At 44.6% G+C, this 25874-nt stretch overlaps 1 protein-coding gene across 1 annotated transcript in view; it reads right to left on the bottom strand.

The window, feature by feature from the left end:
- Window positions 1–376: 376 nt before the first annotated feature.
- Window positions 377–25874, bottom strand: part of LOC125231304 (Golgi-specific brefeldin A-resistance guanine nucleotide exchange factor 1) — a 59057-nt gene continuing 33559 nt past the window's right edge. The window contains exons 12-51 of the mRNA XM_048136746.1: window positions 24115–24323; window positions 21804–21954; window positions 21638–21715; window positions 21472–21549; window positions 21306–21383; window positions 21140–21217; window positions 20974–21051; window positions 20808–20885; window positions 20642–20719; window positions 20476–20553; window positions 20310–20387; window positions 20144–20221; window positions 19978–20055; window positions 19812–19889; window positions 19646–19723; window positions 19480–19557; window positions 19314–19391; window positions 19148–19225; window positions 18982–19059; window positions 18816–18893; window positions 18650–18727; window positions 18318–18470; window positions 17835–18072; window positions 17261–17409; window positions 16394–16520; window positions 12955–13079; window positions 11753–11880; window positions 10770–10787; window positions 10240–10462; window positions 9876–10020; window positions 8856–8962; window positions 7542–7740; window positions 6230–6351; window positions 5468–5549; window positions 5043–5128; window positions 4568–4732; window positions 3427–3594; window positions 2743–2842; window positions 1632–1885; window positions 377–1208 (exon numbers count right to left, since the gene is read on the bottom strand). Coding sequence (XP_047992703.1) covers window positions 507–1208; window positions 1632–1885; window positions 2743–2842; window positions 3427–3594; window positions 4568–4732; window positions 5043–5128; window positions 5468–5549; window positions 6230–6351; window positions 7542–7740; window positions 8856–8962; window positions 9876–10020; window positions 10240–10462; window positions 10770–10787; window positions 11753–11880; window positions 12955–13079; window positions 16394–16520; window positions 17261–17409; window positions 17835–18072; window positions 18318–18470; window positions 18650–18727; window positions 18816–18893; window positions 18982–19059; window positions 19148–19225; window positions 19314–19391; window positions 19480–19557; window positions 19646–19723; window positions 19812–19889; window positions 19978–20055; window positions 20144–20221; window positions 20310–20387; window positions 20476–20553; window positions 20642–20719; window positions 20808–20885; window positions 20974–21051; window positions 21140–21217; window positions 21306–21383; window positions 21472–21549; window positions 21638–21715; window positions 21804–21954; window positions 24115–24323 — 5133 coding nt within the window. The 3' untranslated portion in view covers window positions 377–506. The remainder of the gene's footprint in view (window positions 1209–1631; window positions 1886–2742; window positions 2843–3426; window positions 3595–4567; window positions 4733–5042; window positions 5129–5467; window positions 5550–6229; window positions 6352–7541; window positions 7741–8855; window positions 8963–9875; window positions 10021–10239; window positions 10463–10769; window positions 10788–11752; window positions 11881–12954; window positions 13080–16393; window positions 16521–17260; window positions 17410–17834; window positions 18073–18317; window positions 18471–18649; window positions 18728–18815; window positions 18894–18981; window positions 19060–19147; window positions 19226–19313; window positions 19392–19479; window positions 19558–19645; window positions 19724–19811; window positions 19890–19977; window positions 20056–20143; window positions 20222–20309; window positions 20388–20475; window positions 20554–20641; window positions 20720–20807; window positions 20886–20973; window positions 21052–21139; window positions 21218–21305; window positions 21384–21471; window positions 21550–21637; window positions 21716–21803; window positions 21955–24114; window positions 24324–25874) is intronic.

Raw genomic sequence — 25874 nt, 5'->3', positions numbered from 1 at the left:
AAACATTTACTAAATCTGCACGGGAAGCATGGTCGCGCGATAGACGATAAAATATCAGGCCGTCCCTATCGCACTTACAAATAGTGCGATAGGGACGGCCTGCTATTTTATCACTTATCGCGCGAACATAATTGCCTGCCTGTAGTTAGTAGTTATCGCCATTTACTGTTGGCAACACCACCGTTTCTCCACGCTCCACGCCGCATCGGGGATTCCCCAATAAACGTTTGTATACTGAATATTTATCGAATTAAAATTACGTTATTGTTATTGAACCTTTAGAAATGACAAATAACCGTTATTAGCGTATTATTATCTCATCTGAAAAAAAACAACCGTTTTTAGAAGAATCAATGATGCTTGTTTTTTTTTTTCATGTTTTTTTTTCTATTTGCAACCCTATACCCACCACTACAGAAGAGCCATAGCGAGAGTTTACGAAGCGTAATCGACTGTGACGTTGGCTAGGTAACTATTTACAACCAAGTCCCAAAATCACACTCAAGCTATCCTTCGCCGGTCAAACTGTCGAATACGTCCGACCCTGTGACTAACTCATTGACCGAACCGAAGTAGCTAGTGAAGTTAAAGCTCTGTGTCACATTGTCTGTGGAACCGAACTGTGTCTTCTTTATATGCATAGGTGTCGCGTTTGCGCTCAGGGATTTCTTGTCTAAGAGGGGTTTAGGGTCCTCAGGATCGTATAGAGTTGCCTCTTTGGGAGATATTGTGGTGTCATTGTACGGGTTCGTCATATATTCGGCGAAGAGTTCGCTCTGTTTTAATTTAGTTACTTCGATTATGTCGTAGTTTAAATCTACTATGGATGGCTTTGGGTCATTTGGAGGAATTGGTGGTTCTTGAGGTACCGGATTGGTCGGTACTTGAGGTACGGGATTGGTCGGTTGAGGTACCGATACTTGTGAAGGTTGAGGGAGAGGTACTGGTGGTATTGGGTGTGATAAGACTTGTGTTAGTGGTACCACGTGGGGTACTTGCTGAAGTGGAGCCTGCGGTACTTGTTGAACTGGTACCTGTGGTACTTGAACTGGTACCTGTTGTAGTATTTGTGGGACTGGTACCTGTTGTGGTACTTGTGGGGCTGGTACCTGTTGTGGTACCGGTTGTGGTTGAGGTATCTGCTCGGGGGCGCGGTAGAGTGTTGGTATTTGTGACTGAAGGGATATTCCTATTGGTGTGGAGACCATCTGAAAAAAAGTAAATTTATTTTAGAAATTGTTAATTTTATGTAAGATAGAACTTTTGAGCCAATTAAAGAAAGATGAATTAATAATATGAATTAATTAAAATAAGGGCTGGTTTTTCAATCGCCAGATAAATAATATCTGTCAGATAAATGTTAGCTGTCATTGTCATTTATACGTGTGATGAAAAGGATAGTGATAACTTTATCTGGTAGATATATTTATCTGGCGACTGAAAAACCGGCCCTAAATATTATAAATTGTTCTAAATTGTTTATGGAATATTTTGCCACAGAGCTGCGTCACAAAAATATATATCTACATAAATACAAAGTAATTGGGCTGGAAGACTTCGATGAGTAGTTTCAGGACACTGAAATTTAGCCCATTTGATTTTTCACTAGAAATGTAAATGTTCAAGTATACCTCATTTAAAGGTTGTAGCAACACTGAAGCACTCAGTCCAGTCTGATCGTATAGTGGGTTCCTTATAGGCACCATGCCACTGACTGGCATGACTGGCACCGGCGCTACCAGCTGTGGGGTGCCATTCAGTGCAGGCTGTAGGGTGGGGGGCGAAGGTTGGAGAGTTGGTGAGTGTGTGGGGGAGATCTGTGGCGGCTGTGGGATGGTGGGGGGCGCAGGGGCAGAAGGAGGTTGTGTGGGTTTGGTGGTTTTTGCTGAAAAATAAATAAATAAAGGTAAAACGTAATACTTTTCTTTCGATCGATAGAAGCTGGCAAATATTAGAAAGGCACAAACAAATCAAGTCGTAAATTAACATTTATTTTGCGCACATAAGAATGTATATATTATTATGTATCATAGGTTAACTAGAAGAAATCCCCCTTAAAGGCTCCAGTACACAATGGCCCATGCTGGCCCACTACAGGCCATCGCCATTGTGTACAGGGGGTAATGGTGTATGATGGCGGACAATTGTCAATCGTGGTGCGCAATCGGGGAGTTGTCGGTTTTTTGGGCACACTTCAAAGGAATCGTGGCGTAGCGTGGCCTGTGGTGTTCACACAATCGGCCATTGTTTAGTTTGTCACCGACCGCCTGACCGGGATAGTGCACTTTTTTGTTGCTAGAACTAGAATTTTTGATCGCTCAAAATATCAGTATCGTGGAGCAATGAAGAAACTTTTAAGTTTATTGATTTATATCAATCTGAGCCTGTAATACTTGTAAACAGTTTATAAATAAATAGCCGCAGCCGTAATTACTTCTATGTCCATCGCAAGTGGTTTGCCAGCCAGCAATGAGACATGCGCCACTGTGTGAACACCAAGTGATCGTGGCCTACAATTGTGCATTGCAAAGCGTGGCCCATCACAGGCCATTGTGTACTGGAGCCTTAAGGATGAATTTCACATTGTACTTTAGCCTGTTCTTTATGTTGTATCTATCTATAGGTAATGTTTGTATTTATTGTCATAAGAAAGTGCTTGCTTCGTTTTCATTACTTAATTATGATTAATATTTCAATTAACACAGCACTGGGATAAAGAACTCTGTATCTCCTTTTTATTACCTTCAGGGAAAAGCTCGTCTTTCAGATTAGGCAGGAACTCTCCGATCTTCTCCCACGTGATGTACCAGAGGTCATTGTAGCCGTCCGCAGTTGTGAATATCTGTGCCAGGATAGTAGGTTGTACAAAGCAGCAAAATTACATAATAGGGTCCATAGGTACGTCATTGCGAGGTGCGGCAATGGGCCAATAGAACATTTCGTGTACACGGCCGAACAATACTTGAGCAAGGCACATTGGTTATTTGCCGCGCGAGAGAATGAGGGTATTTTGAATCGTTTTTCTTTTCAGCCGGCGATACTGAGGCGGTCTTTCTGAGAGCAAGCTTCAAAAATTTGTGGTTGATTTTTAAGTTTGCTGGCAGTAAGATCTGGGGCCCGTTTCTCGAAAGGTACAAGTCTTGTATTACAAGTGCGCGAACTGTCAAATCGTATGGGTTGTCATGGAAACATTTCTCGAAGCTACAAGTTACAATTTACAAGTGGTTGTCAATGTCTAATATGACAAGTTGGAAAGAGACTTCCGCTTGTAACTTGTAAATTTCAGTTTTGAGAAATGGACCCCTGGCTTCTCAGTGTCGCTGACGCCAGGCGGAAAAAACGATTCAGAAAACCCTCATTACCTCTGCGTTAGGATTTACTTCAGAAAGAGCAATCATCAAGGGTCCATTCAGAAAGTGTACCTACCCGCACTGAGTGCATGACCAATATCATGTTCTTGAGCGACTCCAGGGCCGCTTCGGTGAGTGGGTCCAGGGGTGTCGAGAGGAGGGCCCGCTGCACTGACACTATGCGAAGCCAGAGCGCGCCGAACGTTGGTCGAGGTGATAAAGCGGAGAGATGGTGAAGGAACACCTGGAAATAAATAAATAAAAATTATAGGACATTCTACACAGGTTGACTGAGTCCCACGGTAAGCTCAAGAAGGCTTGTGTTGTGAGTACTCAAAGATATACTATACAATACTTATATATATGTATAGAAAACATCCATGACTCAAAAAAATAACTGTGCTCATCAGCATCACACAAATAAATGCCCTTACCGGGATTCAAACCCAGGACCGCGGCTTAGCAGGCAGGGTCGCTACCGACTACGCCAGAGCTAGGCTTGTGTCGTTCACGAACTATGTACTGTTAGGAATAAAATCCCATCAATGACCAAAATGAACTGAATCTTTCCGTGCTCTGAGAATCGGTCTTTGCTCATTTAGTTCAGTATAGGATCGGCGAGCGCGCGCGGTTTGGATCGAGAACGAGTGTGTGACTGCGCCGACCGAGAGCGAGAGCTACTTAGCAGAGCAACAAAAAACGTCAAGTTTTCATATTAAACTTCGGATACTTACAACCTTTCGGCCCGGAATGTTACTATCTGTGGACTATTCGTATCATTTTGACACTATTCGGTCCCATACGTTCTGATCTTTCCGACCGCAGTGGTCGCTGGTCTGGCTGAACTAAATGAGCAAAAGACCTAAAAGAGCGAACTAGTTCGTGGGACCGATTGAACGAGATCGGAGCGCTCCGATCAACGAACGAAACGGCACAAGCCTAGCCAGAGCGGTCGTTCTTAATTTATAATTATTCTTATACATTTTTCACTGATTTTAAACCACAAGGCGAATGTGTATAAAATATCTCAATGTAACTCAGACATACCCCGTTGACTCAGCATCCATCATGTCTATTACATCCATCTTCCAACAGCGAAAACAAGACCTTGGCGAACCTTATACGATCCCAATAAGATCTCCGTTAGCGCGATGTAGAAATCGCCGCTTCCTGTACAGCGCCATCTAGCGTGATATTTGGTAAACCATAAAGCATACCTTGCACAGTATAGTATTAGCGCGGCTAGCGTGCGCGGGGGCCACTGAGTCGAGCAGAGGGAACAACACCTTGGCGAAGCAAGCTTCCCACCGGGCGCCTCCTAGGGCGTGGAGGCCGGGCGCTAAGAGCGCACGTTGGAGGTATGCTATGGCACTGTTCGCCACCTAGAATAAATACATATGATTATTTAATTGTACTACAAAAAGTACGTTTTCCTCTAAAAATTTACTTTAAATAACACTTATTTACAATAGCTGCCGAGTTAGTAGGATTCGACTATACATTTTTAATATTCATATACATACATTCGAAATGTTGTATTCATGAATACAAGATGGCGCTAGTGTAGCAAAAACTGAATACTACTAACGCCATCCAGCGACGGATAGATTTACTATTTTACTTCATATTTTGTCGCACACGTTTTGAACAGGTTTCATTGAATTAGTAATTACTGATAAGGAAAATGCTTACTTGTTTCCTTCTGTCTGTACAAAATTCGGCGATACCCTGCAACAACGGCTTCCATGCCACTTCCCATAAGTCGTATTCCTCAGCACCTAAAAAAATTATTTTACAAAATTCCTGATTTTATGATATCCGTACGTGTTCTTCATTTACGTTTTCTTAAAATACTACGTTTTTTTTAAATACGTACTAAACGTCAATTTAAATTTCGAGAATATGATACATTTTTAAAAGTGTAAACTGTACGCATAAAGAATTACACACTTGTTCATAAAAAAAGTACTGAACTGATTAGATAAAAAAGTGTTTTGTCCCTATCTCACAAATACATAAGTCAACATGACAGAAAAGGACAAATCACTTTTAACTGATCAGTTCAGTAACTTTTTTTATGAATATGGGTTAGGGTATGAGGGTAAGTAGCTTGTTACCTTGTTCCTGGTCAGCTTCGTCTCGCCACCACTTGAATATTTGCGCTGTCCGGCTGTGTAGCGTGTGCATAAGGTCTAGGAGCTGAAACAATATCACAGGTTTGTATTACTCAAACACTGAAAAACGTTTAAATCTTACGGCAGATGGCGTTGCTATACAAATATTCTACATACATACAATCACGCCTGTATCCCTTGAAGGGGTAGGCAGAGCACATGAAACTACTCAAGTTTCAGTGCCACTCTTGGCAAATAAGGGGTTGAAAGAAAACGTAACTGTGTCATTGCAGTGACAGGTTGCCAGCCTCTCGCCTACGCCACAATTTAACCCATATCCCACAGTCGCCTTCTACGACACCCACGGGAAGAAAGGGGGTGGTGACATTCTTAACCCGTCACTACACGTAATATAATACGTACGTATTATAATAGGATATTAAGGGGGTGAATCAACTTTTTCTTGCCTGTTATTGCCATGGTTACGGTCCCTCGAGTCACGTTGGTTTTATGCAAAATTACGCTACTGAAATTATGCAAGCATGCATGTAGTCCATGTTTGGCAAATTAAAGAAACGGCTTGTTAACACCAGAAAAATGCATGTTTGCACAGTTTACGTAGCATACTTTTGCATAAAACCAGCGTGACTCAGGGGACCGTAACCATGGCAATAACAGGCAAGAAAAAGTTGATTCACCCATGTATTTATTATAATAGGATATTAAGGACAAGCGTTTAGCGACATTTGTTTAAGCGGAGCGTACCTGCAAACTGACCATGTGGTATTGGTCCTGAGTGTCGTCCTCCTCTTCGCTGCTATCTTCGTAACTGCCTCGGCGCGCGGAGCCCGGCCGCTTTCTCCTCTCCGTCTTACTCTTCTGTTTAGCTAATAACAATTAATCATTATTCTGGTTAGTTATACATATAATGTTTTTTTCCCCTCACTAGCTCGGAAACACGTGTTTTGTCCTTTAATACCAGCGGGTAAAAACGCATTTTATCCACTAGTGGGTAAAGTAATTTTACCTTGAATAAAGTTAAATTAACTGCTTTAAAATTCATAAAAGTAGGTGAATCTAGTAATAAAGATGATTTACCACCTGTGGAACTACTGGAAGTAGTGACAAACGAATTTTTTGCGTTGTAGTTTCCTCGCTATAGTGAGGGGAAAAGTTTTGTGTTACACTCGGGTGCAAATGTATTTTACTTCTCGTGTGTTAAAAAACTCGCAAGTTCAGGATTCTATTCTCGAACCACTCGCTTCGCTCGTGGTTCAACTATAGAATCCTTTCACTTGCTCGTTTTTCAATTCCACACTCGGCGTTAAAATACAACTTTGCCCCCTTGTATAACAAATAACTATTTTTTTAGTATGAATAGGAAGACGTTTGACCACGATCACACCTGATGGTAAGTGATGATGCGGTCTACGGTGGAGCACGCTTACCTATGAGATACCTATTTACTCTCGCTTTAAAGAGATGTAATATTAAAACAGTTTACAACTTATATAACAAGCAGGACGAATTGAAAACAGAGTACTGATTAATACCATTGGACTTCCTTATCTCAACAAGTTGTAAATGTATAATTGTTTCCCCAAACAAATAACCGCTATATCCAATGATAATGTATTTTACAATAAATAAAAAAAATGGCTTATTGATAATGCCTTCTATGACATCAATGAATTCCTTGAAATGTAATATTTAGCGCGATAATGTATTTAAATTATATAGAATACATTTATAAATTTTATAATTTAATTCTTAGAGTAATAAGAATTACTTGGTTATAATGAATGTTTATGTTTCTGACGTGTAATGTATATGTGCAATATCAATAAATATGAATATGAATATTAGCTAAGACACAGTTGCCACCTAGTATCGAGTAGTGGTACTGATAATTCACGCTATTTGACGCGTGATTGTCGCTAGATGTCACTTAACTATGCCTATACAAATAACCCGCATTTACTGATGTACGGAGTTACAACTCTTTCCTACACAAAATGCTCGATGCTGATAGATGTGATTTCATCAGCCATGTTTTTTTTTGCGTTAGTTTGTTTACCTCTAGTGAGAGTGGCGTGCGCGAATATCCTGACGGCTCTGACGGCGGCGCGGCAGTTGTGCGGCGTCACGTGCGCGACGTCGCGCACCACTAGTGCTAGAGCCTCGCAACAGCGCGATAACGCTGCTCGTTTGTACGGGAGGAACGTTAGCTGGTCCGTGTCGAAGTCTGAGTCGGGAGTTGTGGCCTCATTTTTGACCTGGGAAAAAAGTTGTGTTGGTTATGATCTAACGAACTCCTGAAGCCATGCTGTTAGCAGTTGTGACAGTGAAACAAATATTCAATTATTTATTTATTCCGTATTCAAAATCGGAAAAATTGCCCTCTATCTTACGATGTCAAACCTTGTGCAGACAAGGCTATCAAAACCTTTCCCAACTTATGTATGTATGTATAAGCTTTATTGTACATAAAGGAAACAAAAGAGACATAGTTACAGAGTCAGTAATATACAATGTAGGCGGACTTATCCCTTAATGGGATCTCTTCCAGTCAACCTTTGAGGAAATGAGTAGAAGCGAATTAACGATGAGTGACCAATTCAAAAATGTACAACCACTAAAAGAATTAAATGCAAATTTTGTATACACATGGTAACAAATATATACATATACAATTACATTAATACACCAATATATACATATATAATAATAAATAAACAAATACTCATAAAATATATATTTATATAGGTACTTAGACCAAAAAGTATATAGATATTAATTCGAACCACAAACTTATCTTGATCTTATTCTACAAGCGCTATGCAAAAATTGGTTATGTTCTTAGCCTCGTTCATATTAGGTCTAGGAAAGATGATAAGAAAATGTGGTACTACTTATGTTACAGTTCACCAAAGAGGATCGAGTATTATAGAGTTACTGTCGAAGTAAAATGTGTAATCACACTGCATGGACTGCCATCCCTCGACACAAGCTTAGAACCTCAGTTTTGACAATTTGGTCCATATTCTTAGCTTGATATGTGTTAAAATGTCAAATATTATTAATATTAGCGCCATCTAGCCGAGCGTTCCCCAAAGGTGTAACGCCATCTGGGCCACCATACCTTTTTCTCTATGGCTTTGAGGTAAGTTTTTTTCTTAGACTTTATCCGTCTATACGGAGTGTTATATCGTCACTACTTTTAATTAAAAAAACTTGTATCTTCGCCTGTCTATGAAAAGAAAATTGTAGTATGTATGGAATGCATATAGACTTACTGCGTTTTAACTTTGAGGAACAGCGTGAGAAACGAGATTTTTTAAAAGTAGTGACGATATGTCTTTGATACTAATAAATAGACAAATCTATTCACCAATATCCACCCATGAGCGCGTGGCGATTGAGACAGTTCGCTGTCAGACGAGGCTGATGTAGGCCGTCTCTCTCCCTCCTCCTCCGAACCTTCGGACCGACTGGAAGCTGCAATATAAACAGGAAAATGAAAAAAATCACCATAGTGATAGAAAAGAACAAAAGATAGTCGCTTCCGTGTAAGTAAAAGAGAGAGAGCGAGAGATTTGTTCATAGCTCAGCGGCGAACTATAACTCGCTCGCGCTATCATCAAATACTATGTAAACTCTACGAGTTAATACATGCAGCTTGGGGCAAAAGCTGGCAACACGCGATACTAGCGCCTCTAGCGGCATGAGTTGATCAAAATAGTTTAGTTCATACAGTTGCGCAACACACATGGCGCATGACCGCAAACTGTGGACCCACTGCATATATAAATAAATATTGGGGACACCTTACACAGATCAACTTTGCCCCAAACTAAGCAAAACTTGTACTATGAGTGTTAAGCGACGATATACATACTTAAATAGATAAATACATACTTATATATATAGCATCCATGACTCAGGAACAAATATCTGTGCTCATCACACAAATAAATGCCCTTACCGGGATTCGAACCCAGGACCGCGGCTCAGCAGGCAGGATCACTACCGACCAAAGAGGATCGAGTATTATAGAGAGTTACTGTCGAAGTAAAATGTGTAATCACAGTGCATAGACTGCCATCTCTTGACACAGGTTTAAAACTTTTGAACCTCAGTTTTGACAATTTGGCCCATATTCTTAGCTTGATATGTTTTAAAATGTCAAATTAATATTAGCGCCATCTAGCTGAGCGTACTCCAAAGGTGTAATGTCATCTAGGCCGCCGTACCTTTTTCTGTATGGTACTGAGGTACGTTTTTTTCTTAGACTTCATCTGTCTATACGGAGTTATATATGTCTTTGCTACCGACTGAGCCAGACCGGTCGTCAAATATGGTCGTGATACTGATCTTCAGTAATGTGGGACCGAGGAAGATTTGTATTTACCAGTGTTGTTGGCAGAGGGCGCTATGTGCGCGGGCCAGGCGCCGGCGCCGGCGGCGCAGAGCAGGGAGAACACCACCTGCCACTCCTCGGCAGTGTGAACGTTTTGTGCAGAGGTCTTTACTAGCTCGTACAGGCCGCAGGATATCTGGAAATAAACTACAAGTTAACAATGATGTCAATAAGGTATTATGACGAAAAATCAAATTCAGAATACGTCTTTATCACATTCACTATGTCGATCCTTTATCACACTTCTTTCTGCGCGTGTGACAGGGTAGTCACACAGCACACTTCAGAGCGCATGAGGCGGGCACAAGTGCGCAGTAATGTGGTCAGGACTCTTGTTTGTAACACTATAACTCACCACGACGGCGTGTCTCGTGAAGACAGTATGCGGCAGTTGGAACAGCGTGTGTAGATGTGCGAGGGCTCGCGCGCAGCACACTTCAGAGCGCATGAGGCGGGCACAAGTGCGCAGTAATGTGGTCAGGACTCTTGTTGGCGTGGGGGCGGGGCGACTCATGGCCCAGAGGAGGACGCGAGTGAAGTGGGATGAAGCTTCGGGCCACACTTCTAAGGCACGATCTCTGTGAAATTAATATTGTGTTAGGAAATGGCTAAAATGCGGAATTAACTCAGCTTTCGACTGTTGTAAGACCAAAATCAATATCCAGCTTTTTAAAAAAATTGCGGGTCATAACTGGATGAGACTACCTCAGAATCGGGATAAGTGGCAAACTCAGCAATGGGCGATAAATTGCTGACATGTTGATTTACAATTTCAATACATATTTTTAACAAGTCAGAGATGAAAGGATAACAAAAGAGCATAGCGAAGTCGAAATACATATTGATGTATTTTCGAATTAGAATATAATATTACTGTCACCATACCTTTCCCAAGTCTCAGAGCTGTAATTAAGTAAATATACTTTATTTCGTTATACAGTAGTATTTTTTTCATGACGTTTTTTAAAGCAAAACTTTATTTGAGCGGATGCGTCACAAAAATTTTGTTATACTTCTGTTTTAAAATGTTTCTATATAATATTTGCATGACTTTAAGACTGATTACAGTGATTACACACTCCTTTACACTTTCTTTTAATAATAAATGAGCAATAATCAATAATTGATTAGAATTATTCTAGCAAATAAATGATTTAATTTGAAAAACCAAGTGGAAGTCAAATTTAATTCAATTGAGTATAAATTGTGTCGGTTAACTTCAAACTTGGGTAAATCTAATCTTATACTATTAAACGAGCAATTCTTGTATATTTATTTATTTATTTATACATACCGACGATCTCGGAAACCGCTCTAACGATTTCGCTGAAATTTGTTATGTAGGGGTTTTCGGGGGTGAAAAATCGATCTAACTTATCCTTAGGTCCCGGAAAACGCGAGTTTTCATGCGTTTTTCTGCGCGCGCCATCTCGTGTAGAGTAGTTGTATTGTTAAGAGAGAATTCTTTCGGTCGATGTAAGTATTATTTATTTCAAATACTAGATGGCGACACAGGTCAAGGGTAACACGAATAGAAAAATACACTCTTTGAGATTTTGTGGCGAAACGCGCGCCATCTCGTGTGGAGTAGTTGTGTTGTTAAGACTGAGAATTCTTTCGCTCGATGTAGGTACTATTTATTTTAGAACTAGATGGCGACACAGCCAAGGATACGAAACAAAACCGAGCGAAGCTCGGTCGCCCAGATATTTTTTCTTTAAGGTTGAACATGGCTGAAAGATTATCAACCTTATAGTAGAATGGATTTACTCAAGTTTGAAGTTAAGCGACACAATTGAACAATACCCTATTCCAGTAAAATAATATTGAAACCCCTAGTGTTTTCCGGCATTATACGATTTACTAACCTGTTCTGTATAAGGGTGTGCCCTAACAACTCCAGGAAGAATACAGCGACATCTTCCGCCTGCGGGTTCGCTTGCAACGCTTCAGCGTCCGGCGGGGCGCCCACTGTCACCATGGCGCGGATCAGTTCCTGTCAAAAACATTTCATTATATAAAAACTATCTTTACCTCAAGACAAAGAGGATCGAGTATATAGAGAACTAGCTTTTAGGGAAGTAGGGTTAGAAAGAAACAAAAAGTAGTCTATGTTACTCCCCATCCCTTCAACTATGTCCACTTAAAAACTTACGTCAATTCGACGCTCCATTTTGCCGTGAAAGACGGACAAACAAACACACACACTTTCCCATTTATAATATTAGTATGGTTCACTTCTTGTCAGGTCGAAACGTTGGAGGTCCATCTGTTCTGAAAAACGTCGTTCGATACACGTGTGAAAAGGAAATTCGTAACTCGTGTCGATTTAAAACACTCCCTTCGGTCGTGTTTTAATTTATCGCCACTCGTTTCGAACTTCCTTTTTAACCCCCGACGCAAAAACGACGGGGTGTTATAAGTTTGACGTGTCTGTCTATGTGTGTGTTTGTCTGTCTGTCTGTGGCATCGTAGCTCCCGAACAGATGAACCGATTTCGATTTAGTTTATGATTGTCGCTAGATATAGATAACTATCACTATGTATTTAGATAAGTTAGATTTAAGTCATATTGCAGTGCCCTACAGGGTTTCATAGCTGAACTAACGAAATATAACACCATGTATTTACCTATGGAAGCAATAAAGATACTGATTACTGATTAGATGTCACTTAACTATGCCTATACAAATAACCCGCTTTTACTGATGTATGTCTCAACTCTTCCCTTAAAGTACTTATTACAAACTACGTAGCAAAGAGGATCGAGTATTATAGAGAGTTACTGTCAAAGTAAAATGTGTAATCACAGTGCATAGACTGCCATCTCTCGACACAGGCCTAAAACTTTTGAACCTCCGTTTTGACAATTTGGCCCATATTCTTAGCTTGACATGTGTTAAAATGTCATATATTAATATTAGCGCCATCTAGCCGAGCGTCCCCTAAAGGTGTAACGCCATCTATAGGCCACCGTACCTTTTCTATATGGTTCAGAGGTACGTTTTTTTTCTTAGACTTTATCTGTATATACGGAGTTACATATGTCTTTGCAAACTCCGTAGATTACCTGCAAACTCTCTAGCTGCAGGAACTTGGTCTCCATGATGAGCAGGCCGGGAAGGTTGCATTTCTCCACGCACTCCGTGGCTGTGTCGATTAGCGCCTTCTCGTGTGGCGTGGGAGTCCGCATACCTGGGACAAATACTCAATTTAGAACATAGAATAGGCTAGTTTCCTACTAGTCGTAAACTAGAACTTTCCTTTGCTAATCCGCGAATAGATAACGTGCAAGTCAATCAGTGCTAACCTGTTATAATTACTTGCGTATTTTTTACATGCAATTAATTTTCCCACCCTCCCACCGTGTCGAGTTTTGTATTTTTGGTGGTGGGTTGTTATATTTATTTGCGTATTTATTTTTATTTTTGCGGTGGGAGGGTGGGAAAATTAATTGCATGTAAAAAATACGCAAGTAATTATAACAGGTTAGCACTGATTGACTTGCACGTTATCTATCTATTCGCGGATTAGCAAAGGAAAGTTCTAGTTTACGATTAACATGGATTTCCGCAAAGTAACGCCTGATTCCATCGATTAGTTTCCTACTAGTCAAATCAGCTTCTTCTTATGAACTGTCAAAACGATTTGTTAGTACGGCATTACTATGAAATACTGAGGAGTGACGTCACGATCAATTCATTTACTTTATATCTTTCTCTTTGACTTATTAAATAAAAATTATGTTTAAAAATAACTACTGTCCGTATTTTTCATCTAATTATGTGGTGCTTTATTTAGTGCACTGCATAAAATATTTTATTTCAAGTATAGGAAACTAGCCTATTGTCTATCCATACTAGGGTTTGAGATCCGGATATCCGGATATCCGAATTATCCGGATATCCGTTGAATTTGAGATCCGGATCCGAGGACTCATAGGATCCGGATAATACGGATAATACGGATCCGTTAAATATGGCCATCGATCCACACCAGAAAGAGTTTTCGAATAAAACTTATGAATTATTTCGTGTATTTTGTAGCTTAAAATGTTTATTCACTTTTATTTCATTCAAATACTATAAAATATCAAGCTGTTAGGTTAGGTACATTACGCTATGCGAAGAATCTATGAAACTAATATGTATTAAGTACTTAATGTTTCTTAAGTAAACGAAATGAACAGTAAACCATCGTTTTTAAAACTGCCGTCGTTAGTCGTTACTAACTGGATGCGTCCCGACAGGAATAACGATAAATTATTAATTTTGTATATAAGCAGAAACGAATGAAATGGATGCTTTTAAGCTTAAAGAGAAATTAATTACTTTTATAAAAATGTTATAGGCTGAATCCAAAGCCACATTTTTTTTATGAGATGGGAGGCTAACTAACAGGCAGGTAGCCCGATGGTAAGCGATCACTCCCGCCCATGGACTCCCGAAACGCCAGAAGGATTGCAGGTGCCTTGCCAGCCTTTAAGCTGGGAGTGATGTAAGCTCTTTTCTTGAAGGTCGTATTGCTCCGGAAATACCGCTGGCGACAATTCATTCCACAGTATTTTGGAACCACTCAGCCGATTTCTATTAGTTTTATATATATAATAATGGAAGATTGTTCTAATACAGCCGGATTTAATGAGCTACGAGTATTAAAGGTTCAGGAAGTAGGCATTGAAGCGTAATTTCATGAAATTGGTACATGATAACTAAATATGTGTGACATATTTTACAAGTGTAATACTTTTTGTGTAGTTACATATTGACACTCCCTGGTCCAACGATTATTTTAACTTTTTTTCCTACTTCTGCATGGATGTATTGGCTGTGGTTACAGAAGATTGACGTCCCAGTAAATATGGAGGTATTAGTGAACACTAAATTACCCTGTTATCTTATGTTAAACAAAACTGACTATGACTGAGTGATCATAATATCACTGACATTCTGTTTTCACACGTCTACCTAGACTGAATATATTAAGGGACACACTATTGTAATCCAAGACCTTTTGTAAACATATGTTCATTGTGAATAAACGATTTCATTCATTCATTCATTCATTCATTCAAAAATATTTGCCTACTGTTTAATGTTATATGCTGTAAAATGAGAGTGACATTAATTATGTTAAAAAAGTTTGTCTAAAAAGTTAATGACACAATAATACACTATATTTATGTCGTTTTGTGAGTTAAAATTATTTTATTTCAGTAACAGCAGCTTTGATTTGACGAAACCCCTATAAAAAGCTAACTTTTCAACTCGGATCCGTTTTATCCGAAAAATCCGGATATCCGGATCCGTCATATTTTAAGATCCGAAATATCCGGATCCGAAAAATCGGCGGATATTGCAAACCCTAATCCATACTAATATTATAAATGGGAAAGTGTGTGTCTGTTTGTTTGTCCTTCTTTCACAGCAAAACGGAACGACGTATTGACGTGATTTTTTAAGTGAAGATAGTTGAAGGGATGGAGAGTGGCATAGGCTACTTTTTGTCTCTTTCTAACCCCCCCCACTTCTCTAAATGTGGGGTGGAAGTTTGTATGAAGCATTCCACAATTTTCGAATTTAACTCGAGCGAAGCCGCGGGCAAAAGCTAGTTTTAAATAATTCAAGGAAAGTGGTAGTACCATGGCATTGACCTAAAATAGGGAAATGAAGTTAAAACAAAGATGGCGCTTCAGTCAGTAAGCTTTTGGCGCTTGTAATGTGATCAAAACATTGTCGAACTACCTTTCATTCGCACGAAGAGGTTTGCCTCTTCTTTCCTAATGCGAACTGCTAAGGAATGGAACATGCTCCCCTCATCTGTATTCCCGGGCGAATACAATCTGGGTGTATTCAAGTCAAGAGTGAATAGGCTATTACTGAACCAGTGAGCTACAACCTCGGCCTTGTCGTCACTTTCCATCAGGTGCGACTAAGGTCAATCACTGGCCAGTTTATAATTTAAAAAAAATTGTATTCCGTACATTTTTTTTCTGCGTTTTATAGATGATTTTATCGTTTTTTATTCTCATACTTTAAGCACACCTCGGACACTGGTGATCAAATATATGAAAGAGGCGCGTTCCTAGCATACAGTCTAAGCTCGTGTAGGTGAACGCACACTATGTTTGTATGAGTGAAATATGACAGGTCGCCGTTTTTGACAGGCGGTAACTGTGAGGTAACCGAGAGGGGTTGGGCAGCACTTTCATCAGGGAGTGGGAGTGGCCATACTGCCTGCCTGATACAATAGTACTCTTCATTATACTGTGCTTTAAGCCAGAAAGAGAAAGACTGATGCCTGCAAATTTTCAGAAAATGAGGAACAACAATAGACGATTTCCTCGCCGATGTAATTATGAAATATGACAAAATATTAACAAAACGGTATTTCATATTTGTAAAAAACTCATCTTATTTATGGAGTAAAGGACTCTAAAAATCACAATGCACCACCATGTGGCTTCTGAATATTTTTAGCTTTTTTTTACTATTTTTTTCACAACTAACCTGTTTCTCCCAACGCTATGTAGGAGTATAGACTAGAGAGCAGGCCTGCTTCTGATCCTCTATTAACGTCACGTATTAAAGACACAGTCCCAGTGGATGACAGGTAATCCTCCGCTTCTACTAAGCTCTGTAACAAAAACGTCAATTAAATATTTATTAAAATATGTAACTAATGTAAGAAATGTAGTGTGACGTACTTTCTAAACAACTATACTGCGACTATAACAAGGAGGTACATTAAAAGATAGAACAGGGGGGTTACCATGAAGTGCTAAAGCCGTTCAGTTTAGGTTGAGAGAAAGGGACGAAGCTATAGCAGCTCCATAGCTCCGTCCCTCTCTCTCAACCTAAACTGAACGGCTTTAGCACTTCATGGTAGCCCCCCTGATGTCACTACTGCAACGCTATAGATATGGAGTAGGTACAGTGGTGTTGTCAAGCCAACAAAATCTTCGAAAAAAATTATTTCAGTGAGAGTAGGTGCTTTAAGTGATGCCACCTATCGTTATAAAATATCAATTTTGCTCCTTTATTCAAGTTTATGAGCTCTTAGCATCACTTTAGCTGACTTTACTTTAGGCCGCAGTCTGCTAAGGTATAAATTGTGCACGACCTCCAACAGATGTCGCCACGCGTCGCGGACGCACTGGTTGATTGTTGCTCCTAAGTAAGTAAGTTCAGGAGTTTAGCTCTAGTAACGCACGTCAAAAATGAAAAGTCCACGCCCCCTTTCCTCTTCTTACTATTAGTTAGGTAATGTGTGATGTGTGCACTTGTCTCTCAAGGTCCCGCGCCCCCCTTTACAATGTTGCTAGCCCCACACTCCACAGTTTGAAAACTCCTGCTCTGGTTCCTATATACATTTACCTTAGGCAGCAGTCTGCCTAGGTATAAAGTGTGCACGATCTCCAACAGATGGCGCCACGCGTCGCGGACGCAGTCGGCGTGTCGCGCGGCCACGGAGCATGCGCGACGCAGTGCTAGTTGCGCTTTGGTTGACTGCCCTAGTGTTACTCCTGTAAAAAAAGGAAATGTTTATAGAAAACCGTCTAGTGATAAAAAAATATCTCGATTCGTGGCTTTACTAACCAGTTTTTTAGGTACAAGTACTATACAAAATTCTGGAGCAATTGGTACCTAAAAAAATCGTCAAAAATAACTTTTTGTAACACTTTGTTCGTTTTTTCCAAAATATGTAAACGCCAATGTTCATAAATTTGAAATCGAGGACCGAGTTTTCACTTTAACACGGGATCTGGTAGCTCCCTCACTATTTAACCCATTATCAAAATACAACCTGTATATCTATTTATAAAACGAAAAAAAATACCGTAGGACACACACGAAACATGATTCCATAGAAAGTGTCCAGCTTGAGAGTAGGCGTTCAGAAGCAAAACGAGAGAGATGCAGCCTTACTATATCTGTCTCACTTTAATACCTATAGCTTGATGATGCATGTGCGGCTGTGGCGGCAGCAAAGCCGTGAATTTACACAGCGTCAGCAACAAAGTGTCCACAGTTAACGTGGGCGGGACCGGTGGTAAGCGCGACAGTAGCGCCGCGCAGCGTTCGATGCCGCAAAGCGCTAAAATGGCGGCGTTCTGTAGGTTGTTGGTTAGGATGTCGTCGGTAGATGGCGGGGAGGAGCGCTCGAAGGCTGCTGAGAGGGCGGTTATCTGGAAAGGAATTGACGGTAAGAACATATATTTTTAATAAACCGTTCTGGCAGTCGGTAATACTAATAAATCTTGCCTGAGCCATCAAATCTAACATCACAAAAATATCCGCGAAAAGAAAAAGTTCGTTGTCGCGGTAAAGCGGTTATGCCACTCGTTAATGCTAGCGCCACAAGTACGCGTCCCGCACGGGGCCTACGTCCGCTGGCGTCACCATCTCACTCCTGGTATACTGTGTCACTCACTTGTGGCGGAGCGGCGACGGGCAGCAGCCTGGCAGTGTGTCCGGCGCGGTAGCGGCCGGCGGCCGTGTTGCCGCGCCGCTGCAACACGCGCCACAGGTACGCGTCCCGCACGGGGCCTACGTCCGCTGGCGTCACCATCTCACTCCTGGTATACTGTGTCACTCACTTGTGGCGGAGCGGCGACGGGCAGCAGCCTGGCAGTGTGTCCGGCGCGGTAGCGGCCGGCGGCCGTGTTGCCGCGCCGCTGCAACACGCGCCACAGGTACGCGTCCCGCACGGGGCCTACGTCCGCTGGCGTCACCATCTCACTCCTGGTATACTGTGTCACTCACTTGTGGCGGAGCGGCGACGGGCAGCAGCCTGGCAGTGTGTCCGGCGCGGTAGCGGCCGGCGGCCGTGTTGCCGCGCCGCTGCAACACGCGCCACAGGTACGCGTCCCGCACGGGGCCTACGTCCGCTGGCGTCACCATCTCACTCCTGGTATACTGTGTCACTCACTTGTGGCGGAGCGGCGACGGGCAGCAGCCTGGCAGTGTGTCCGGCGCGGTAGCGGCCGGCGGCCGTGTTGCCGCGCCGCTGCAACACGCGCCACAGGTACGCGTCCCGCACGGGGCCTACGTCCGCTGGCGTCACCATCTCACTCCTGGTATACTGTGTCACTCACTTGTGGCGGAGCGGCGACGGGCAGCAGCCTGGCAGTGTGTCCGGCGCGGTAGCGGCCGGCGGCCGTGTTGCCGCGCCGCTGCAACACGCGCCACAGGTACGCGTCCCGCACGGGGCCTACGTCCGCTGGCGTCACCATCTCACTCCTGGTATACTGTGTCACTCACTTGTGGCGGAGCGGCGACGGGCAGCAGCCTGGCAGTGTGTCCGGCGCGGTAGCGGCCGGCGGCCGTGTTGCCGCGCCGCTGCAACACGCGCCACAGGTACGCGTCCCGCACGGGGCCTACGTCCGCTGGCGTCACCATCTCACTCCTGGTATACTGTGTCACTCACTTGTGGCGGAGCGGCGACGGGCAGCAGCCTGGCAGTGTGTCCGGCGCGGTAGCGGCCGGCGGCCGTGTTGCCGCGCCGCTGCAACACGCGCCACAGGTACGCGTCCCGCACGGGGCCTACGTCCGCTGGCGTCACCATCTCACTCCTGGTATACTGTGTCACTCACTTGTGGCGGAGCGGCGACGGGCAGCAGCCTGGCAGTGTGTCCGGCGCGGTAGCGGCCGGCGGCCGTGTTGCCGCGCCGCTGCAACACGCGCCACAGGTACGCGTCCCGCACGGGGCCTACGTCCGCTGGCGTCACCATCTCACTCCTGGTATACTGTGTCACTCACTTGTGGCGGAGCGGCGACGGGCAGCAGCCTGGCAGTGTGTCCGGCGCGGTAGCGGCCGGCGGCCGTGTTGCCGCGCCGCTGCAACACGCGCCACAGGTACGCGTCCCGCACGGGGCCTACGTCCGCTGGCGTCACCATCTCACTCCTGGTATACTGTGTCACTCACTTGTGGCGGAGCGGCGACGGGCAGCAGCCTGGCAGTGTGTCCGGCGCGGTAGCGGCCGGCGGCCGTGTTGCCGCGCCGCTGCAACACGCGCCACAGGTACGCGTCCCGCACGGGGCCTACGTCCGCTGGCGTCACCATCTCACTCCTGGTATACTGTGTCACTCACTTGTGGCGGAGCGGCGACGGGCAGCAGCCTGGCAGTGTGTCCGGCGCGGTAGCGGCCGGCGGCCGTGTTGCCGCGCCGCTGCAACACGCGCCACAGGTACGCGTCCCGCACGGGGCCTACGTCCGCTGGCGTCACCATCTCACTCCTGGTATACTGTGTCACTCACTTGTGGCGGAGCGGCGACGGGCAGCAGCCTGGCAGTGTGTCCGGCGCGGTAGCGGCCGGCGGCCGTGTTGCCGCGCCGCTGCAACACGCGCCACAGGTACGCGTCCCGCACGGGGCCTACGTCCGCTGGCGTCACCATCTCACTCCTGGTATACTGTGTCACTCACTTGTGGCGGAGCGGCGACGGGCAGCAGCCTGGCAGTGTGTCCGGCGCGGTAGCGGCCGGCGGCCGTGTTGCCGCGCCGCTGCAACACGCGCCACAGGTACGCGTCCCGCACGGGGCCTACGTCCGCTGGCGTCACCATCTCACTCCTGGTATACTGTGTCACTCACTTGTGGCGGAGCGGCGACGGGCAGCAGCCTGGCGGTGTGTCCGGCGCGGTAGCGGCCGGCGGCCGTGTTGCCGCGCCGCTGCAACACGCGCCACAGGTACGCGTCCCGCACGGGGCCTACGTCCGCTGGCGTCACCATCTCACTCCTGGTATACTGTGTCACTCACTTGTGGCGGAGCGGCGACGGGCAGCAGCCTGGCAGTGTGTCCGGCGCGGTAGCGGCCGGCGGCCGTGTTGCCGCGCCGCTGCAACACGCGCCACAGGTACGCGTCCCGCACGGGGCCTACGTCCGCTGGCGTCACCATCTCACTCCTGGTATACTGTGTCACTCACTTGTGGCGGAGCGGCGACGGGCAGCAGCCTGGCAGTGTGTCCGGCGCGGTAGCGGCCGGCGGCCGTGTTGCCGCGCCGCTGCAACACGCGCCACAGGTACGCGTCCCGCACGGGGCCTACGTCCGCTGGCGTCACCATCTCACTCCTGGTATACTGTGTCACTCACTTGTGGCGGAGCGGCGACGGGCAGCAGCCTGGCAGTGTGTCCGGCGCGGTAGCGGCCGGCGGCCGTGTTGCCGCGCCGCTGCAACACGCGCCACAGGTACGCGTCCCGCACGGGGCCTACGTCCGCTGGCGTCACCATCTCACTCCTGGTATACTGTGTCACTCACTTGTGGCGGAGCGGCGACGGGCAGCAGCCTGGCAGTGTGTCCGGCGCGGTAGCGGCCGGCGGCCGTGTTGCCGCGCCGCTGCAACACGCGCCACAGGTACGCGTCCCGCACGGGGCCTACGTCCGCTGGCGTCACCATCTCACTCCTGGTATACTGTGTCACTCACTTGTGGCGGAGCGGCGACGGGCAGCAGCCTGGCAGTGTGTCCGGCGCGGTAGCGGCCGGCGGCCGTGTTGCCGCGCCGCTGCAACACGCGCCACAGGTACGCGTCCCGCACGGGGCCTACGTCCGCTGGCGTCACCATCTCACTCCTGGTATACTGTGTCACTCACTTGTGGCGGAGCGGCGACGGGCAGCAGCCTGGCAGTGTGTCCGGCGCGGTAGCGGCCGGCGGCCGTGTTGCCGCGCCGCTGCAACACGCGCCACAGGTACGCGTCCCGCACGGGGCCTACGTCCGCTGGCGTCACCATCTCACTCCTGGTATACTGTGTCACTCACTTGTGGCGGAGCGGCGACGGGCAGCAGCCTGGCAGTGTGTCCGGCGCGGTAGCGGCCGGCGGCCGTGTTGCCGCGCCGCTGCAACACGCGCCACAGGTACGCGTCCCGCACGGGGCCTACGTCCGCTGGCGTCACCATCTCACTCCTGGTATACTGTGTCACTCACTTGTGGCGGAGCGGCGACGGGCAGCAGCCTGGCAGTGTGTCCGGCGCGGTAGCGGCCGGCGGCCGTGTTGCCGCGCCGCTGCAACACGCGCCACAGGTACGCGTCCCGCACGGGGCCTACGCGCTCCGCTGGCATCACCATCTCTTCGTTCCTGGTAGAATTGAATTAGAATATTAGTAAGGTAAGAAAATTTGAGAACAAGATGAAAATTGCCTCAAGCGTAGACTGCTCGAAACGTCAAGAGTACCGTTGCATCCTTTGCAGTTCATGGGGTTCTTGGAATTTTGGTTGTATCAATGACTATAACTATGATATTACGATACCAACTCACGTGATAGATTATAAGATGGTTTCAAGCATAGCTTGATCAGAATCTCCATTGTAATTGCAACCGCATAGATTCTTGACAAAATCCTCAACATTCATAGGCACGTTGAGCTTCTTGAAATTGAAGTTATATCCATGCTCATCATTATTTTTAAAATCGGGACTTAATCGCGTATAACTACATATTAAACTGACCTCCAACGTTTCAAGGACGGCGTTGTCCCCGTGGTCTCGGAGAAGACTGGCTTGAAATGACATCAACACCTTCTGACAGCCGTGCGAGTTTTTCGAACTACCCGCACTTGGTTTTGATTATCAACTTGAACTGTTTGCGCACTAGGGATGTTACTCTGTCGACATACAACACTGACGATATTTGATTTAACGACTGTCGATATTATTCCTGTCCTGTGTCTGTCGATGTTATTCGTGTATTGTTCCTGTTGATTTTGTCCTGTGGCACCGGTTCTGGCAAACATCTGGATGGAGCATATCGAGGCCAGTGTAGATCTGCAGCCTTGGGCAGTGAAGTTGTGGAAGCGATATGTGGATGATGTTTTCTGTATTATGAAGGGTGGTAAGCAGGAGGTGGAGCAACTTCTCCAATATCTTAATTCTATTCATCCAAGGACTAAGTTTACGTACGAATTAGAATCACAGCGCAGTTTGCCATTCTTAGACGTGAAAGTGATTGGTCGAATGGACGGAACCCTAACTCACACTGTTTACAGAAAGCCTACGCACACTGACAGGTATTTGAATGCCCTTTCTCACCACCACCCGCGCCACCTGCAGTCAGTTGTCTCATCGCTGGTGAATAGAGCGTATGATCTGTGTGACCCTGAATATTTGAAGGATGAGTTGTCACATATTCAGGAGGTGCTTAGAAGGAACGGGTACAAGAATAAAAAGTGGCAACCTAGACGGAAGGCAAGGGGGAAACGTCCTGAGGTGTCCAGACAACCGGCATTTCTGCCGTATGTTAAAGGTGTGACGGATAAGGTTGGTACAGTACTTGGAAAGTACTCTATAAAGACGGTGTACACGCCATTATCCAAAGTTGCAGGAAGCCTAAGATCACCTAAGGACGTTATACCGTTTCAATCACCTGGCGTTTATAAAATTGATTGCAGTTGTGGTAGCTCCTACATTGGAGAAACTAAGCGCACCATAGAAGAAAGGGTAAAGGAGCACATCGCGGCTGTGAAAAATCGTCAGGTCAACAAGTCTGCCGTGGCTGAACATTTGTTAGAGTCAGGGCCAAACCACTGGATCGAACTACATGACCCTAAAGTCCTTTCCACGGAACGCCATTTCTACAGTAGAAAAGTGCGTGAAGCCATTGAAATCAAAAAACATCGCAATTTCAATCGGGACGAAGGGTTTAGGATCTCATCCACATGGAATCCTGTCATTAATAAGTGGAAGCCGAAAATAATATCGACAGTCGTTAAATCAAATATCGTCAGTGTTGTATGTCGACAGAGTAACATCCCTAGTGCGCAAACAGTTCAAGTTGATAATCAAAACCAAGTGCGGGTAGTTCGAAAAACTCGCGCGGCTGTCAGAAGGTGTTGATGTCATTTCAAGCCAGTCTTCTCCGAGACCACGGGAACAACGCCGTCCTTGAAACGTTGGAGGTCAGTTTAATATGTAGTTATACGCGATTAAGTCCCGATTTTAAAAATAATGATGTGTAATAATCGTGAAAGTTTAAATCAGTGTTTATATCCATGCTGCTAAAGACTATTACAGCAATTCCAGAAATTTTCCTTTTTTGTTACCGAAAACGTATAGAAAACTGGTAACAAAAAAAGGAAGGTTTCATACAAACTACCTGGGACATTTTGGGAAACCTAGTGGATCTTGCTCAGCATCATGGATTCTATCAGCCTAACAATTTTTATCAAAATCGGAGACGTGATCCAAATGTACAAATTTTTCAGGAATTACTAATTACTACCAAAATTACGTGTAAACTTACTTGATAGAATGGAAGATAGCTTCAAGCATGGCTTGATCAAAATCTCCAGTGCCATTACACCCTCTCAGGTTCTTGACGAAATCCTCAACATTCATGGGGACGTTGAGTTTCTTGGCGTTGTGGTTGTGCTGGTCCATGTTGAGCATGATCACGGCGTAAGCGAGACGGAAGGCAGCGTCGGTGTTGGCGAAAGGTTCGCCGTTTGTTGTCTGGGTAGTGAAACAAGGGAATAAATACATGGGAAAGTGTGACATGAACGGAAAGCTATAGAGTGCAGCTTTCCGCCACCACCACCCTGCACACTTCAGCCATCATCAAATACGTAGTAATTTTACCACGTCATAAACTAACCCGACCCATAGCTTAAGGATACTCCATAGACATACCGCGATGTAGAAATCTCATCAACCCGCACAGCGCCATCTAGCGACCAATTGCCTCAACTTATTGTCCCAGATTTGTAAGTTCACATTTTTGACACATTTGTTTTGAAGTAGGTATGTTGCGATGTGGCTAAGACGTATCGTTTGCCAAATGTAACAATTAATTTCGAGTTGGTTGAATCGATTAGGCCCTATGTACAAGGTGCTAAAACAAATATACGATTTCTATCAACTTAATGAAATGTCATTTGAATCGAAGAGACAGACTCTGCCACAGCACTAGTTTAAAAATAAAAATGAATGATAAATGACATAATAAGTAAATCCTGCCGGCGTATCATGCTGCCAATTTTATCACTTATCCACGTGGAAAGAGCAGAATCAGAATCAGAATCAGAATCAGAATGGTTTATTTTCATAGTTATATTGGTTACAATTAATGTCCCTGCTCCCATCGAGTCTCAGGGGTGTATGCTTGCTTAAGTCTAGGTGAGATCAGTGCAAGTGTGGTGTATCTGATTTATGATAGTTACTTTATATAAGGACAACTAGCATTGATAATTCCTTGTTGTGTTCTTAATAACTACTTAAAACTAACTTACAATCTATGTGGCCTAGGAGCTGCTGATCTTATACTGAGCGGTCTCCTGCGGTCCTGCCTGTTAACAATATAGGGGATATCTCCTATTCTATGGTTAGTGAGCAGAGGGTTAAATTGACCGTAGCCGAGGTATGCGTCACCCGGGGTATCAAGGTCCGCTATGTTCAGCTGTTTCAATTTCTCCAACATGTCTTGATGCAGATCGTGGACACGAATATGCTACGGGTCCCAATCCGTCACGCTTTAGCAAGTATGTCAGTGTGAGAGTGACAGATGTCTTATCCACGTGGATAAGTGATAAAATTGGCAGCATGATACGCCGGCTGGGTGATAAATTAATATCGTAAAATACTCATACTTTTTTTTCTGTCAACTTACTGAGATGTCATTTGAATGAATATTTATTTAATAAATACATCAAACAAATAAAAACATGATAAAACTAAATACCTAACCTACTTATAAATAAAAAAATTGGTTGTCTGTAAAGTCGGTTTACGGACGGTAGTTTAACGTGATAACGTCAAACATTACAGTAGTATAGACAGGGGCGGTCAGAGTATAGCAAAAGGGGCCCGATTCTGGGACTTTTTTCACGTTTTTTTTGTTCTTATTTGAAAGAATGCATTAAAATAAGCATCTTTTATAAATTAAAGTTTTTTTAAAAACCTACTAATTTAGGAGTTAGAGTGGTGCAAAGTTGCAAAATTTTCCCGTAGCATTACTAAGGCGCCAGAGACAGAAAGCGATATCGACGGAGCACCGCTTACGCGGGG

The sequence above is a fragment of the Leguminivora glycinivorella genome, chromosome 11 (genome assembly GCF_023078275.1).
Source record: "Leguminivora glycinivorella isolate SPB_JAAS2020 chromosome 11, LegGlyc_1.1, whole genome shotgun sequence".
In the NCBI taxonomy this organism is placed as follows: Eukaryota; Metazoa; Arthropoda; class Insecta; order Lepidoptera; family Tortricidae; genus Leguminivora; species Leguminivora glycinivorella.
The sequence above is the reverse complement of the archived record's forward strand: the minus strand, read 5'-3'. Positions and strand labels throughout refer to the sequence as shown.